The sequence below is a fragment of the Balearica regulorum genome, chromosome 12, assembly GCF_011004875.1.
Source record: "Balearica regulorum gibbericeps isolate bBalReg1 chromosome 12, bBalReg1.pri, whole genome shotgun sequence".
NCBI classification, from domain to species: domain Eukaryota; kingdom Metazoa; phylum Chordata; class Aves; order Gruiformes; family Gruidae; genus Balearica; species Balearica regulorum.
This window is the reverse complement of record NC_046195.1, coordinates 10225969-10243676: the sequence shown is the minus strand read 5'-3', so window position 1 is coordinate 10243676 and position 17708 is coordinate 10225969. Positions and strand designations below refer to the sequence as shown.

Here is a 17708-nt window from a genome sequence, read left to right as displayed (position 1 = left end):
ATTATTTTTTTTTAAGAATTGTGGAAAGACCTTCCTTTCCCTCCTGCTACAGTCTTCTAGAGCAACTGTTACAAAAAACCTTTTTTTATGACAGGAATAACGGTATAAGTAGTATAGAAGGGTGAAAGCTACTGTCAAACAGGTCTGTCAAACAGATCCAGTCTATCAATGCAACGAACAGAGTTACGTTGGAAAAAAAAAATCTCTTGTTACAGGAAGCGAAGGCAATTGTAAAATAACAACATTTATCGCGTGGCAGTCTTCCCCTCTGACTGGTGCTGAAAAGGCACCAATGCAAACTTGTCAGATAAATGCTTTTCTTGTCAGGTTGGGGCTAAAAAAACTGTAGAGTTAGCTTTGTGTTCAGCTGATGATAGAAAGTCATCATTGTAGACTGTAATGAAGAGAGAAGAGTAAGAAAAGAGAGAAGGAAATCACAAGCTGAAATTATTCCTTCTTTTAAAGTCTTGACTCAAGAACAAGTTTTTAACGGCTTAATTCACTGCAAGCTGCCATACTATCCACCAGCTGGAGAAATGAACCATGAAAGTCTGCCTGTCTTTATGTAGTCTCTGAGGAAATACCAATGCATTGGTTTTATTAAACCCTTGTGAGAAAGCCAAGTTTGAAGCTGCTGGGGACTTGGATCATTTCCAAGGCATGTGGAGAGGGGGTGAAAGGAAACGTCACTTGAAAGAGATACTTGGTATCGAGCATCAACTGTGGAACATCCTCACGATTGTTTAGCATAGCCTGAAATTATAACAGAAAGGGTAAGAAAATATTGTATTAAGAATCAAAGCAAAAACAGTACATTGTTTGCTTCCCATTGCAAATCTTACTTTCACATGATGTTAAGGAGACTTGTTTTGATCAATTCCACGTGTCTAGAAGCTGAGCAGCTTAGTAATAATATGATGTAAAGGTCAAGTATAACTACATAAGCATCAAAAACAGTGTGTATGAAGTATCCTGTAACTTGAACATGAAAAATAATAGTTGTAGCTCTTACCTGGACTTTACGAACAAATGCTGGAGTTACTCTTTTCTCAAAATCATCTATTGGAGTGTATGAGTTGAGGATCTTCATTATCTGTTCAAATTACAAAAGACTAATTTAGCATGTCACAAAAAGTAAGAAGACAAAAAGAAGAAAGCATTAATATGACATCTTTATTGATATTTAATGGCAGTTCAGTAAAGAATTTTAAAATAAAGAGAGAATTTTGACTGGTCATCTAATAAGTTGTTACCTATATGACAATTGCTATGATTCATTTCCAGAGGATCAAGGAGATGTAGAAAAATTTGAACTGATTAAGGGAAACAACAACAAAAAAGCCTGTCACAAAGAAAATACACTGTGGAATAAAACTGTGGGATGGAACAAAGCAGGTAAGTATCCACCACAGGAGCAGTTAAAACACTAACAATTGGGAATAAGGAGTTAAAAATTCAGTTTAACAAGTGCTGATGTGGAATGCTGAGGAATGCTGTTTTTATCAAATGAAAGGCCAACAGCTCTTTACAACAAGTTATTTCAGTTAACTAAAATTCTGCAATTGATGCTGCCAGGAGAAAATAGATGGTTCGTTACCTGCACAGTAGAAAGAGATGTACAGTGTTCACATATTTCCTTGGCATCATCATCTGTGATCTTTTTGACCTGGAGGAGCCAGGCTGCTTGAGCTAGAGGCTCCAAAGTTTCTTTGACATTGCTGCTTTGAAGATTCTTGTCCTTAAGCCATTCTTCCAAGTAGCTGATATTACATCTGTGTTAAACCATGAACAGACAACAGAAGTGTCAGGTTCCCTCCAACAAGCAAGTTATATTAAAGACTTCTAAAGAAGGAATGTTCCTCTAATGCAGCATTCAAATTCATACATTTTAAGTCAAAAACATACCTGTAAATCATAAAAATCAAACAATTAATAGCTTATTGATCTGGAGGTTTAATCCCTTGTACATTTCAATCCTTTTTATTTTTTATTTCTTAAAGCTTGGATAATAGAAAGCAAGTTATTAGTATAGCTGTTGTTTACAGAAAATTACTAATACATACTGGCATTGCCTATTACACTGTAGCACTATGTGTCTTTAAAGTATTCATTTAGAACTGAGCTTATATAGGAAATGAGAACAAACTTTGCACATTACAAAGCAGGACCGGGCTTATAACTGATAACCTAAAGGTTAAAGCAGCTTGCTTCTAGTAATATTCCCAGATGGGTCAAGATTTAACTGATTTTCTTTCACCTTAGTCTGCAAAACAGCTAGGAGCATGTTCTCTTGGTGCTCATAACAAGACAGATGATGCCCAATTTAAACCCCCAAAGGCTCTGTCTCAGTGCCTCTCTTGTCACAGAGCACAAAAAATGCAAGTCAGCTTTTGTCTGTCTGCCAGCCAGGAGACGCTGCACCTGTTTACTATAGTAAGAAAGAATTAAAAATACTGTTTGTGACATCATGAGTAAACTAACGTGGAAAGTATCCTAAACGTCTGACTTTCAACTCCAGACTATAATTTTCTCCATCTTTTCCTCCATTAGTGTTTCCATGGAAAGAATAATTGTAATATAATATGTTGAGAAAGCTCAGCCCAAAGGGCAAAAATCTACTTTTTCAAAATAAGTGAAAAACAATTGGCTACTTCCAGCAGAATGATTACAGAATATCCAGAGACTTACAGATAAAAGGCAATACATAAAAATGGTAAAAATTCAAATCTCAAGCAAGCGCTTGTTGAAACTTTACTGGCTTTACCTTATCTGCATTCCTTTTCTACATGAGCACATGTCCTTGCGGAGGAAGAGACTATTGAGGGTGATAGCTCCAATCAGAAAGAAAAGCTGCTTCACTGCCTGCTTTAGAAGCTCAGAGTCCAAGCCATTCTGGCACATAGTACTATAAAAATAGCTGAGCTGTTGCAGAATAGATGTCATTGTGTAGGTATCCGTGTCATCTATACTAGAAGAACGTTTACGGAACCCTGTAGGTTTCAAGCCAGAAATTCCCTGAAGACTTTCATATTCCAGCATGCCTGGTACTGAAAGACAATAGAAAATAACTGATAAGACCAACACTCCTAAGGCTCCTTTCACTTACGTTAATTATTGAACCAAACCTACTTTCAGGATATTTTAAAAGTTAAATGATACAAGAAAAATAAGATACTGACAAAGGCTTCTGGAGCACACAAATTTTAAAAAGCCTTTTTTTTTTTTCCCCCCACAATGTTGATTGGTTTCAAAGCATTATCACGTATCAGGAAACATTCTGAGGAACAAGTCTTTCCAAACCCTGCGGGGATATACTAATCAGTGGAATTTATATGTGCAGGTACACATATGTATAAATCAACAGGAGAAAGAAGTCTGTGCCATCCTTTGCCTCCATGTATAAGCTTTATTTGCATACTTCACAAGCTACATTTAAGTCTGTCTGGGTTGTTTCTGTCTTACCGATCATGGGCTGAATGTTGTTCTCCATTACAATAATGAATTGGTGATAGATACGAATGGCCAAATCACTAAGAATTTGTCTGTATTCTGAGAGATCAAAATGCTTCAAACAGTTCTTATTCTGACGTGGAGTGTTACACTTCATAAATTCCTACAAGTAAGTTGTAAATATAATTATTAGAAATCACATAACATTATATAATTATACGTTATTACTATAATGTAATGTATATATTAGAGTAACTGGCTGAACACATTCTCAGAATGAGTCAAAACTACAGCTAACTTCAATGGATGCTTCCAGTTCTGGGCTTCCTGTGCTTAATTGTCCAGTTTATGTTGATGTTTATCCTCTTCCTAAAGCCTGCTAAAACCAAAGGAAAGACGTGCATACGTTTCAATGACCTTTGGAGCAATTCCTAGATCACTTAGACAAAAACTCCACCCAGCCCCCAACGGAAAAAAAAAAAAAAAACAAAACCAAAAAACCAAAACCAAACACAAAACCAAAATGCAATTGTTTAAATTATGTTGTGGAAAAAAAAAATACATTTGATTGCTGCAAAGAGATCTCATTTTTGGACTTTTCATCTGGAAAGTTCTGACTTCAAAAGTCTAGACTGAATCCTTATTTGTGTGAAGTCTTGAATTTTGATTACAACTATAGATTGAAACTCTAAATTCTGGATTCAGACCTCTCCCTATTGTTGCAACTAAATGATGAAAGACTTATTAATTAAACGTATTCAGTTCTGCGCTGCTCTTTAGCTATTCTCGATACGACCACAAGAGGGAGTACTGCTATTTAGATAGTACACAGTTACAGCGACTCCAAGGTTTTATGGTCCTGAAGACTATATTCTTCTGTGCCTATACAACTTCAGTTCAGTCTACCTAAATTTATAAAACCTAGCAATAAAATACATAAGAGTTTGCAATTTAAAAGAATTTAAAATAATTTTGTTTTTCAGGATAAAACTTAGCTTAAACAAGAAAGTTAAATAAGGGGCAGGGGGTGTAGGTATTTTATTATTTTGCTCCTTCCCTGAAGTTTCCTTCTGTAATACTGGTAGCAGCAGGTTCTTGAATGGTCACAATTATAAAATAGTAAAACCGAGGTTGCTTTTTTATATATATATATATATACACACACACGTATATATATATAGCTGGACACCTGAAGTCCAGCTCACATTAAACTCCTGTGGAAGAGTTCAAATTAAGTAGCGGTTTCCATGCTGTATCTTTAATCTACTTTAGCACTTTAATGTTCCCTTGATTTCACTTCATCTGTTAGTCCTGTATGGTCTTATTATTTTTGTAAGACAACACCATTGCAGAGCAATATGAGTATTTACATATCTGGAAGGAACTGTGGTGAGGTGGTAAATGATTATCTATTATCACTATTTTTAATTCCAATTAAAGTCTGTCACTAGTAAAGTAATGGCATTATTTTATTAAATCATTCCTACCTCTTCCCCGCTGTACTGCTTCAAGCAGTTAAGAAAATAGTATGTATTGGAAAGCCAAAAGGACAACATCTCGAAGTCTTCTGAATGTTCCTGAAAAATGTTAAGTATTGCAATCTTATATTGGTATTGTCTCATGAAGTTAATTTACTAACTAAACTTAAGACCATTACAGAATTGGTATAATAGAGCCCATATATAGCAGAAGGAACATACAGCATCGCTAACATGCTAGCTGAACAAATCATGCTGCATTTTGAGGCTAATATACATATGTCAAGTTCCCTTTTATCTGGTAAAGACTGTTTAAGTCTTCTTATATGACAGACTGGCTAAGTAAGTCTGAACCAAACAGTTTTACAAATTTTGTGTATAGTGTTGTAGCGTACTGGAGGCCTTCCTGCAAAAAAGTGTGAACAAGGCCTGTACGCACAAATGAAACAACTACATATAAACGCAATTCTAACTACTTGTCAGTATATTTTATTTTTGTTTGCTGAGTAAGCACAAGCTTTTCTAAGAGATAAACTGTGGTATAAATTCACTTGTGAATAAACTATAGGCATTCTCTATACAAACGCAACTGCATAAACCATAGCCCATTCCTACCTGTGCTACAAAGCATGCCTGGTATTTTATTGCATTATAAATCTATAATAAAGCATTCACATAGCTGAATTTGTTATGTGAATGTGACAACAGGCTAACAATTCTTGTTTATAATCTGATTTTGTAAACTGGCTGGTAACATAACTTCAATCATTTGAGTACTAATGCTGCAGTACCAAATGACATGTCAAAAAACCATTACACTAGTACAACAGCAGTGTAAAAACCTCTTAAAATTCGGATACCTGCCTGCTGCCAAACATACTAACCTGCATCTCAGTCCATCTGACTTCTACCAGTGCTGAAAGCACAGGTGTGCTTCACCTAATTAGCTACTCATTGTAAGATACAAAATTCTTTATTTTGTTAACAAGCTCTTCAGATAAAAATAATTTCTGTTAATGTATTCTGCATTCAGTACAGTAGAACCTTACCTGGAAGCTTTACAGGGATACTACTACAAACTTCAAGAGTGTCACTAACGATTATTATTCTATTATAGGAATACTAGCAAATGAAAGTGTGAGCATTCTTCAGGTACTATGCATGCATCTTGTAAACCTTATATTAAAAATCAGAGAGTACAGTACAGTCAAACATAATTCCTACCTTAACAACTTGTTTGATACCATCAATAGTTACACTCATGAAAGATTTCAGCATGTCAGCATCATTCAGATAATCTGCATACCTCACACACATGAATAGGATGTGAGCTGGAAGGCCAGGTATCATATTGACTACAACTCCACGTGGCTTTAAATCTGCATAAAGGAGAGTCATTAGGTTTATTATCTATAAAAAAAATCAACAATTCAATGTATCATTCTGAAAAAGACAAGCACTATGGGGTTCATGTCTTCAGTGACCAGTCACTTGATAATTGATTTACTGATTAATTGCTTGTTTCTGAAAACTTCTGTAACAGTATTGTTCATATAAGAGAATTAATTAAGTTTTCCAGAGTAATAGGAGAATATTGTAGCAAATTCTGAGGTTCAGCATGGGCTCTGCCAGACAGGACAACTTCAAAAAGCAATTTGCATTTTTACTACCCACTGGAGGCCCCACCAAATTCTGGCATTGTTCACAAAGGTGCACCATTAAGCAAAGATAGAAACATTCACAAGGCTGAAGTAGATGAGAAAAGGAAGATGTTGTTTCCAAGCAGTAGTTTATAAGAGTGCTAACATTCATGGAAAATCTGTTGAGTTTACCATTAATTGTGAGCCAATGCAAAAACTGGTTTGGCAGTAAGATTGATATTGTGAAGTAAGTCAGAGGAAGGACAAAATTCCTCTACAAGAGAAACATGAAAGTACAGTTCCCTTCAGTGAAGAGAATGATATGAAAAGGACAGACAGGAGAGTAATCTATCACACATGGATATAAGCCCAACAATTTACAGACTTAGTAGGTGACCAGGAAAAGAGTAAATTCAAGTCCCTGGAGTACTCTTGAGATTTATAGCTTTATAATTGAATAAATAATAAGAAAGATAATACAGTCACCGTTATGTAGAGTCAGACAAATTATTTTTATGCAGATAAGACACTTCTGTATTTGAAATGACTGGCAGTAGAAAGAGAGCAATATAGAGCCTCTGAGTCATATTAGTGGTAAGGGAGTGGAAAAAAGGCAACTTTGAACAGAAGAGAAACACAGCGCCTTGTAGTTTGTGTTGCAGTGTTCTGCACTGAACATCATTGACTACTGACAGATTCTGAAGTGTTACTAAAATACCGAGGATCAGATTTTGAATGATCCTTTCTTCGTCCTCTTTTTTGTACTCCATCATTCCAATGTACTCTTTGGACAAAGCTGGCACATGAGCTTCAGCTGTCAAACACAAAAGCACTGTTACCTGCAGGCAAACAGCTAAGCTAACGTTCACGTTAGAACAAGCTATTGGAGAAGAGCAGTTTGCTCTGTAATAAACACATTATATGCCCTGTTCGCAATAACATTCTTAGCTTATGGTTCCAAGCATTAGGAGTTAAATAATATTTATATTCTTAATGTGATTAGTTTCACTGGATTCAGTGGAATTACTTGCACTAGTAAGACAAACAGCAACAACACAGCTCTACATTAGTCATCTCTGCAATGTTGTCCAGTGTATTCTGTAGTGAAGAATTACTTGCTATACAAGAGCTTTGTACAAACTAATTTCAAATCAGGAACCATCTGCCATTTGAAGGCTCATGGGAAGAGCTACTCATCTGATGCAAAACTAAGACTCAGAGACAGTTTGTGTGAGGGTATGTATTAACCTTTGTTGGCAGAACCTGATGCCCATGGCTTAATCTTTTATTGTATAGTCTAGGTCCCATACACACCCATTATTTAGCTGGGGGGGGCGGGGGGGGGACCAAACCAAACCAAAAAAAAAAAAACCCAAACAAAACCCCAAACAAAGAACCACCACACAAAACAGGAAAGCAGTTTTATATCATTTCAGTTGGTGGTTTCCTGGCACTTTTTCCTGAGGTTTTAAAATTTCTAACCCCACACCAAACCCTACCTTTTTCTTTTTCTTAAATATAGTTTCTTTCAAACACACACTGAAAAATCCAAATCTATATTTGAAAAAAATCATCATATAACAATATCTTACTTTTTTCAATAGTCTTGGTAAGAGTTTTGATCTGATCCTCCAATTTTTTTATTATTCTGTCTTTCATGTCTAGTTTTTCTTCAAGATCCTGTAATAATCAAAGTTGGTGAGTTCAGAGCAACCACAATTAAAAAATGTCTTCTACTGCTACATGTTATTGCCACAATTAAAGAGCACTATGATGTGTTTTTATTTATATTTTGTGGAAAAAACATGAAATCTTCCTATCTTTTTTTCTCCCCCAATTGAGAAAACATCCTGCCTATACCGTGAAACCATGATGTCTTTCTTTTTATCCTGCATTTCAGATACAATTTATTAAGGACACTTTCATTTCCTCACCATATTTTCTACAGTAAGTCTAGTTGTTTCTTGCTTTATCTTGCTTTTTACTTCATCCTGGATTTCATCTTGCATCAAACCATTACTCAGCCCCTCAAGTTCTTGGGTTGTGACTTTGACTCTCTCTTCTTTTACGTCTGTTTCATTCTGGGCCTCATTTGTTCTAAGAATAGATAGATAGGAAGCTTTGTCTCTTCTTCTTCTGTTAAAGCATAGTCATATCATACTTGTTCATTACTTATTAACTGTACACTAGGCTGTAAGGGAAATCTGACATTGGAGGTGGTACTTTAAAGAGTCTAAATGACTTTGTTACCCCCGCTTATGGCAACTACATTTCTTACATTTAAAAACAAAACAAAAAAACCACCACAACCCAAAAAACCAAACGTATTATTTACCGTTGTTGTGTTCTATCCCCTTCTAGCTCATAATGCAGCCGATTAGACATTTCTTTCATTTTTTTCGGTAATAATTAGCAACAAAACCCAAAACAAAAGAAAAACAACAAAATCACATTTGCTTGCTGTTCTATACTAGTATTTAGTACATCTCCTACTAAACTCATAATTTCATTTAATCTAATGAAATTGAATGGCATGCCAGACAATGTATCAGAGAACTATCTGACTACTACCACACCACACAGAAGATTGTATGGGACGGGGAATTTTGACATTACTAACTTCTTGCAGTTGGCAGGAAAACTACTTGCAAATCTTAAATCAATTGCTTAGAAAGACACTTCAGTTAGTGACTCAGAAACCTCAGCAAAGTATGCTTTCCTAAACTGAGAAGAACTTTCAAACATGCAAATTTAGCAAGAACTTTTCCCTCTGTCTCCCACTCAATTTTTCAACACCCTCTGAAGTCCACCTCAGAGTATGCCTTAAGTTCCAAAACATCTTTCCTTTCTATGATTGTTTCCAAAGACCATACTCCGTTACACATATTCCTAGCAGAGCCCTTCTGAATACACTTGCAGACATCCACACCATAGAACCGAACGACCTAAAAAAGGTTAAAAAAACCATACACATACTTACATATAATTTATTGTTTAATAAGAGATATAAACTACACATTTTTTTCATCGTGTTTCTTATGTTTCACTAGCAAGAAATTAGTAATAAGGCAATGAAGTTATTATGTAATATTGCTTCAGCTTTTAAAAATTCAAGTATACGGAATTCATCATGTTCATCTTAAACAAATGTAAGGATAGGGACCACACTGGTACTTTACCTTTCAATTTCACAGTCTGTTCTTGAAGACGGTTTTCGAGATCTAATTTTTGATTTTCAAGTTCAGAAATTTGCTGTTTAAGATCTGGGATCACCTTTTAGAGGAAAAGATTTGTGTATTTTAGCACCTTCCTTCTTTTCCAATATCTGCAACGGTTCCTACAACAGTGGAAGACCTTCAACTGCAAATAGTCAAAGACTGGGGATACGCTGTCAGGGAGTACTGCTACCTGCTCACCTGACTTGTTTAACCTTTCTGGAGGCAGCTGCTGCTGGCCACTCTTAAAAATGAAATAGTGAGCTAACTAAACGTCTGGACTAGCCCAGTACTACCATTCTTCTGTTCTAGATTAAAGGAAATTACACTGTGGCTTTAATTTCCCTAGTTCAATTAACATTAGAAAAAACCTCAGTATGTTATAAAATAATTTTTTTAAAATAAGAAACTTTTCCTTATATTTTCAATTTTGGTAACTAAAGAAATATTTTCAAAACAAAGTTATTTTTCACTCAGCAGAAAAATAACACAGTATATACTATTTTCTGGAATAACAGCACTCCTTGTGTTAGAGTCTAATTATTAGTGTTGTGTAAAACCTGTAAGCCTTGCCTGTAATTCGTTAGCAACTTGATATGCTTAGCTGCCCTCTGGTGGGGAGAGCCTCTGAACTGCACAAATCGGTAACCGCCATAAATCCCCCAGGCATCTGTATGTTCACTATCAAATCACAGAACTTGTCGACCTGAGACACAGAAATAGCTTTAAAGAGGCTTCTGAGAAAAAAAGAAAAAAAAAAATAATCTATTTTCTGTCCTCTGACTACAGGGAAAGAATGCAGTAACTAAATTCTGAACTTGAACACCTCAGCATAATGAAACTTGCAGCTGGTTGCTGTGGGTTGACCCCAGCAGCCAAGCACCCACAGAGCTGCTCACACCCTCCCCACCTCCAACCCCACACACCAGCAGAACGGGGAAGAGAAGAGGAAGAGCAGAAGCGAGACAACATCTGGGTCAAGATAAAGCCAAACACCCCCGTTCCTTCTTCATCTACCTCATTTTTTTTTATTGCTGAGCATGACGTTACATGGTAGGGGATAACCTTCTAGTCAGCTCGGGTCAGCTCTCTGGGCTGTCCCCCAGCTTCTTGCCCACCCCCAGGTTAACTTGCTAAGGTGGGGCAGACACCTGGGGTGGGGCAGACACCTTGGGTGTTTCTTTATGACTTCCAGTATAAAGCTGCATATCTGTAGAAATCATTACATCCCTCAAAAGTTCCTCGCATTGTTGAGAAACTGCAAAAAGCAGACCCAAAATATGTATGAGCTCAGCAGCGGACATCCCGGCAACCTTGTGAAGTTCAAAACATCTTCTATAAAATGTCAATATTCGGCCACATACGCATAATCCTTGAGATTTCAAGGACATGACTGCAAGACTTTGAGGGCTTTGTGCCACAAACATGTTTGGATTGTATTACTAAGTAACAAAAACATACTTTGCTTTACTACACCTTGATCTTACCAGGTTTTCTGAAGTTAGCCTGCTAACTTCGAGTCGAATGCCATCATTTATGTCATTTTCCTCTCGAAATAATTTTTGTAGATGATTAATATCTTGGCTAAGATGCTCAACTTTAAAGTTCAAACCTTCAATCTCCTTTTCATATATTTCTTTCTGAGACTGGAAATGACTTTCCAATACTCTGTTAAAAAAAAGAAGAAAGAACATGGCAGATGCAGTACGACCTCGATGCAATGGGTCAAGTTTAATGCAAAGTGAAAAAAAAAAGTACTATGGTTAACACGCAGGCATTCTGTTACATCATCTGTTCATTAAGTGAGTTGAAAGTTACGCATAGTATCTCAGAGGAAACATTTTCCTGACACATACACGCTTACCTCACTGACTTAGTAAAAGTTCGTTAAAGTGATTTTAAGCTGCTCAGCCAGTCATATAATGTAGTGTGTGTTAATTTCTTAAACAGATGTTCACTACTGCACTGTTGAATTAGTTACTGATCTTTCCATTTGTTTTCTAGATCACAGCTTGGAGTTATAAAAACACCAAAGAACTGAACTAACCTCGTAGCTTTTTTCAAGCCCTCATAAGCAAACCAGAGTTCTCCGTCCTCATTCAAGTGTTCCAAATCCTCTGTAGAGAGTCTAGAATACAACACAGTATTATTAGTGCACAGGTGAACAAAATGCAGTGCTTAACCTTTTTAAAAGGCACCTCAGAACAAAGTTACCTGCTTCTTACATCTTCCAAATCATAACTTTCAAGAAGCTGTGTTGTAACTTCTGACATCTTTTCTGGAAAAAACAAAGTTTATTACATTAATAATTTTCTCTGCACATTTCAAATTAAATTTGATTACAAAAATCAAACCAACTTCTCAATCTAATTCTTCTTAATCTTCTTTCCTAGTACTCAGTAAATATATCTGATTTACTACAAGAATATGATGAGGGACTTGTTCTACTTCTGCACATGTAAGGTGCACTAGATAGGAAAAAAACCCCAAATATTGGTGGAATACCTAAACATATCAAACTTTCAATGCAAAGTTACATCTTTCTGTTCTGAATCTGGACAACTGCTAGAGCTGTATAGGTTATTTGTTATCTAGTGCTAGATTACTACATTAAATGCTGCAGATACAGGTTTGCTTTATGACATCGTTAGCACAGAAGAAAGTGCACAACAGTAGTGCTTCTTAAGTACCTTTTCCCACAAAGAACTCAACTCAGCAAATTATTTAAGCGTATTTAACATTTATTGGACCTAAGGCTAAAGACAGGATGAATGAAAGCTAGATAATATATTGTTTCCATATTCTTGGGTCTCTACAAGCTACTCGTTAAATTCTAAGTGAAGTTTAAATTATTAGTATTGATTTTTTAAACACAAAGGAGAAACATTTGAAATCAGAGTTTATTCAAAGGGGTACCCCAGATCTCAGTACTCAGCAATCACTTTGTAGTCACAAACTCACCTGTTGTTTTGGGGTTTTTCCCCCCTTGCAAGTAAAGGTATGAATAGAATGGAATCACTATGGGATGGGAAGGAAAACTGTTTTTTTTGTCAAAGCTAACATGGAAGAAATCAATTTAAACTGGCCTGGTTGACATTGTACTTGGTAAGTTCTCTGAATTATCTAGTATGTAGCTTACCCCTCAGTTCTCGCTTCTGTGACTGAGCCTGCTTTTCAACATCCAATTTTTGTGTCTGCAGCAGTTCGATTTCCTTTTGCAATTCAGGTATTTTCTGAATCAAACAAAAATTACAGACTGAGACAAGGAGTGAATGACACTGAGTATCAGTTAAATCATAAAGGTAATTATAATTAAGAACAAGTTCATGTGGCAAAAGGTTTAAAATGTGTTATGTTTAAAGCATCTGGTTCTCAGGCATCAGAGCAGAACAGTAATGTGATGTAGTCAAAATATATGTGTTTGTGTCATTGAATTGAGTCAGGGAAAAAAGTGACTTTACACAAAAGTATTATTTTCAGGATCAGCTTATAAACTACATCTATGAAAAATCCTCTGAAAAACTAATACTTTCTTGGAAAAAGAAAGATGACGACCCACATAATTAAATGCATAAATATTCAGGCACAATTTCTCCTCAAAACATGCACTTATTTCCGCGAGCAGTAACTTACTCATATTGTGTACTACATGAAAACAATGCAACATAGCGGTGTATCAAAATACAGCTTATTAACTACAATTTCCTCTAAAAAGGCACTGGAGATAAAGAAATTAGTGAATATAATCTATAAATAAAAGACCCACATTCCCTGCTTGCTTTATCTAGCAAAAACCTAGAATGAAATGCATCAATACTTTACCTGTGCTTGTTTTGTAAGTTGTCCTACTTCCATTTTCAAGCCATCCTGAATGACAATTTCTTGCTGAACTTGATGTTGTAGCTGAGTTTTTTCTTCTTTCAGAGTTTTAATTTCTCCCCTGAGCAATTCAATCTCCTTTTCATAGTCCTGCTTCTGATTTTGGAAATTTTTCTCGAGTATCCTAAACAAGACAACGAAAAGTGGGTTTATTTTCCTACATTCCTAAGTGAAAGAGCGGGCTTTGTTTTTGTTTTAATTTGAAGGACATGTTTCATTGAAGAAAACTTAAATGAACCAGAACTACTTGAAAATGCTATCCTACATACTCAGAATCAATCTACAGAATGGATGATAACAAGATGAGAACGTCCCTGGATTTCCCTACATCTAATTCAGATATTGGGACTGAATTCAAGGCAAAACTGAGTTTTTTCCAATTAAAGGCTATCTAACTCTTTGAAAGTTAGCCTACCTGAGCAGCTTTCCACTACATTTACAGCCACAGTCAGCAGTGAAGAAGGACATAGCAACAGAAACCCCACGCCCTTCTCCGTAAAACATTGCAAGAAGCTTTCAATTTTCTACTAGTCCCCACTGGAATGGGCTGGCTTCCAACAAAATATAGCTAATGAACAAAGCAGAAAAACTAGCAAAGGAGTCCTCTTAGTGTAGTCTGAAGTTATTTGCATCTGAAATACCACACAGCTTCAAACCCTCAGGAACAGTGACTGGTTACACTCTTCACACTTCAGAGAATAGCATTTGTCTGGTACCTACGATTCTCTCTCTTAGACTGGAAGAGAGTTACTGGGAAATAAACACTTCATCTGAGAAAAACATGCTGCAAAGCAACAATCATTTATTGCTAAATAATAGGATTTTTAATATTGCAAATGAAATACCAAAGGGAGAAGGAAAAAAAAGGTTTTCCCCTATATTGTCAACCAAATGTCCTTTACAAATGCTGCCTTTCCTTCAAGCTGAATCTTTCAATTCGGTCCTTTAATACCCTCTTCACAGGAAGTCTGACCGATATGGCCATCAGCTGCTCTTCCACCCCTGACTGAATTCTGAGGGTATCTCCAAAGAAACCATTATGATCAGGGCTGACTTTCAATTCTCAGAAAGACACATGAAAAAACAGGAAAACACAAGTGCAAGAACAAGCTCAAGTCTACAATATGATTTCCTGCAAGTGACTGACCCACAAACAAGCACGTGCTTTTCCTCAACTGTACATGAAGTACTTCAGTACTAGCATTAATGTCCAAGAACACTGACAGATTCATAACTGATGGAAGCATAACACATTTGCAGCAGGAGAAAGGAAGGCAGGGAAAGAGGAAAAAAATGAATGCTGTTTCAAAGCAATAAAATTCAGATTCCATACATTCTCTGATTTTCTTCTTTTTGTACATCATTGAAGAGTTGCTTCGTGAGGTCATCCATTTTCTCTGTCAAAAGAATACTTCAATATTTCAAAGACCTTCATGCAATTAGGTGCGTTTATTAAAACAGTATGACCACAATGAGAAGTTTTAATAAGCAATCCTTAACATATTTTAAGGCTGAAATTACTCTCTCAAGTGCCAAAAATTATCACAGTAAATTTCACAAGTAATGCTATAGAATAAAAAGGTTCTAAACCACCAAAGTGTTATTCATCTGAAGTATACTTGATCTCATGTGCTGCCTGTGTCCTTTGAAATTAGATTCAAAAAAGCAGTATATTAAAGGAACCAAGGACAAAACAACACTTTGAAGGAATGCATGTGTATGAGACAGGAAAAATAATAAGAGGAGAGCTTTTGCTACTGAAAGAACAAATTTAATTGAATTATTAAATATTAAATACTTGCACTACACATTCTAAGCAAGGGAAGCTTATGGCCAGCTTTTAACTTAGAGTAAATTCAGCATTTATATTGCTTTTATTAGAACAAAAGTAATTTACCTTTGCTGAAAACTTGACATTACAACTTTCCCCCACTATAACTCCTTTAAACCTCCTTAGCTATTGTACCTTTCATTTCCTCAGTTTTTTCTTGGAGCTTTATTTCCAATGTCTCTTTCTGTTCTTGTAATTCTTTATTCCGATTCTCAAGTTTTAAGATTTTCTGTACACACATAAAAGTAAGCACAATATACAAATTACAGAGGAAAACCAAGTAGGTCACAGAAGATCTTACATTTTAACAAGCATATATGGACTCCCTTCCTTCCCTGCTACCCCTCCTGCAAAAGTGAAGTCACTTAGTAACTCTCCAGTCATGCATTTGATAAATCTGGTAACTGAAAAAAAGATTTAAACTAAAATAAAAGCACCCAGGTGGCAATTAAAATTTACCTGGTCACTGTCCTCTTTATATTTTTTCTCTTTCTCTTCAGATGTCCTCTTTTGAGCAGTTAACTTTTCAAGATCTAATTCCAGTTTCTGAATTGTATCCATGTCGTTCATATGAGTTGAGGCCAGATTGGTCAATCGTTCCAGCAAACCATGATTTTCTCTACTCTACAATGAGTGAGGCAGGTTAAAAGAAACAGAAAAATGCACACCTGAAACTGTTTAACAGAATTTTGAAGGACCTGACCTACTTCTGCTCACCATCCCCTATCAGTCATGATTACTTCAACCAAGGATTGTTTCCATCAATTAGAGTAAAGCTACCATCTTAAAGATGGTAGCTGGTATGGCTCTCAAAAATAAGCTGCAAAATAAACATAATATGGAATTCCAAAACTTACTAAAAATATTGCACCAGAACAGTATCTCACACATCCTTCATCTTAATACAAGTAATCCCATCCAGAGATTAGATGGACTACTTAAGAAACAGCAAAAAAAAAAAGTTCATTGCAGACTCTTCTCATTGGCACAACTAACCCAAAATGATAAGGAAACCCTGGATGGTTCTTCCTACCCTGGATTTAGGAAGAAACATAGGATATGCTGAGTTGGAAGGGACCCATAAGGATCATCGAGTCCAACTCCTGGCTCCACACAGGACCAGCCAAATCAGAGCATATGACTGAGAGCGTTATCCAGACGCTTCTTGAACTCAGTCAAGCTCGGTGCTCTGACCACTTCCCTGGGGAGCCTGTTCCAGTGCCCAACCACCCTCTCGGTGAAGAGCCTTTTCCTGATATCCAACCTAAACCCCCCCTGTCGCAGCTTCACTCTGTTCCCTTGGGTTCTATCACTGGTCACCAGAGGGAGGAGATGAACGCCTGCCCCTTCGCTCCCCCTTGTGAGGAAGCTGTAGGCCACAATGAGGTCTCCCCTCAGTCTCCTCTTCTCTAGGCTGAACAAATCCAGGGACTTCAGCCTCTCCTCATACATCTTCCCCTCTAGACCCTTCACCATCTTTGTTGCCCTCCTTTGGACTCTCTCCAATAGTTTTATGCCCTTCTTGTACTGTGGCACCCAAAACTGCACGCGGTACTCGAGGTGAGGCCGCACCAGCGCAGTGTAGAGTGGGACAATCCCTTCCCTAGACCGGCTAGCGATGCCATGCTTGATGCACCCCAGGATACGGTTGGCCTTCCTGGCAGCCTGGGCACACTGTTGACTCATGTTCAACTTGCTGTTGACCAAGACCCCCAGGTCCCTTTCAGCGTGGCTGGTCTCCAGCGTCTCATCACCCAGTCTGTATGTATGGCCAGGGCTGCCCCTTCCCAGGTGCAGAATCTGGCAGTTGCCCTTGTTAAACCTCATGTGGTTGGTGATTGCCCAGTTCTCCAGTCTGTCCAGATCTCTCTGCAAAGCCTCTCCGCCCTCAATGGAATCAACAGCTCCTCCCAATTTGGTGTCATCCACAAACTTGCTCACAACACCTTCTAGTCCTACATCCACGAGAATATTCGTGGTTTATTATAAAGGACATATCCCTTACATATTCTCCTGTCTTGTCAAGTAAACTATGGATATTGTAATTCATGTAAGCCTCTAGTTATAGAATCATAGAATGGTTTGGGTTGGAAGGGACCTTAAAGCCCATCTAGTTCCAACCCCCTTGCCATGGGCAGGGACACCCTCCACTAGACCAGGTTGCCCAAAGCCCCATCCAACCTGGCCTTGAACACTTCCAGGGATGGGACACCCA

At 37.0% G+C, this 17708-nt stretch overlaps 1 protein-coding gene across 2 annotated transcripts in view; it reads right to left on the bottom strand.

Moving 5' to 3' along the window:
- Positions 1 to 224: 224 nt before the first annotated feature.
- MYO5C (myosin VC) overlaps positions 225 to 17708 on the bottom strand; it is a 35633-nt gene continuing 18149 nt past the window's right edge. For both annotated transcript variants that reach the window (XM_075764484.1, XM_075764485.1), the window contains 20 exons: positions 15953 to 16117; positions 15629 to 15722; positions 14996 to 15059; positions 13606 to 13786; positions 12923 to 13016; positions 11998 to 12061; positions 11831 to 11911; positions 11271 to 11451; positions 9748 to 9841; positions 8904 to 8955; positions 8503 to 8665; positions 8161 to 8248; positions 7287 to 7382; positions 6153 to 6307; positions 4938 to 5027; positions 3463 to 3613; positions 2765 to 3047; positions 1598 to 1772; positions 1013 to 1093; positions 225 to 753 (listed from right to left, as the gene is read on the bottom strand). In XM_075764484.1, coding sequence (XP_075620599.1) covers positions 601 to 753; positions 1013 to 1093; positions 1598 to 1772; positions 2765 to 3047; positions 3463 to 3613; positions 4938 to 5027; positions 6153 to 6307; positions 7287 to 7382; positions 8161 to 8248; positions 8503 to 8665; positions 8904 to 8955; positions 9748 to 9841; positions 11271 to 11451; positions 11831 to 11911; positions 11998 to 12061; positions 12923 to 13016; positions 13606 to 13786; positions 14996 to 15059; positions 15629 to 15722; positions 15953 to 16117 — 2505 coding nt within the window. In that variant the 3' untranslated portion in view covers positions 225 to 600. The remainder of the gene's footprint in view (positions 754 to 1012; positions 1094 to 1597; positions 1773 to 2764; positions 3048 to 3462; positions 3614 to 4937; positions 5028 to 6152; positions 6308 to 7286; positions 7383 to 8160; positions 8249 to 8502; positions 8666 to 8903; positions 8956 to 9747; positions 9842 to 11270; positions 11452 to 11830; positions 11912 to 11997; positions 12062 to 12922; positions 13017 to 13605; positions 13787 to 14995; positions 15060 to 15628; positions 15723 to 15952; positions 16118 to 17708) is intronic.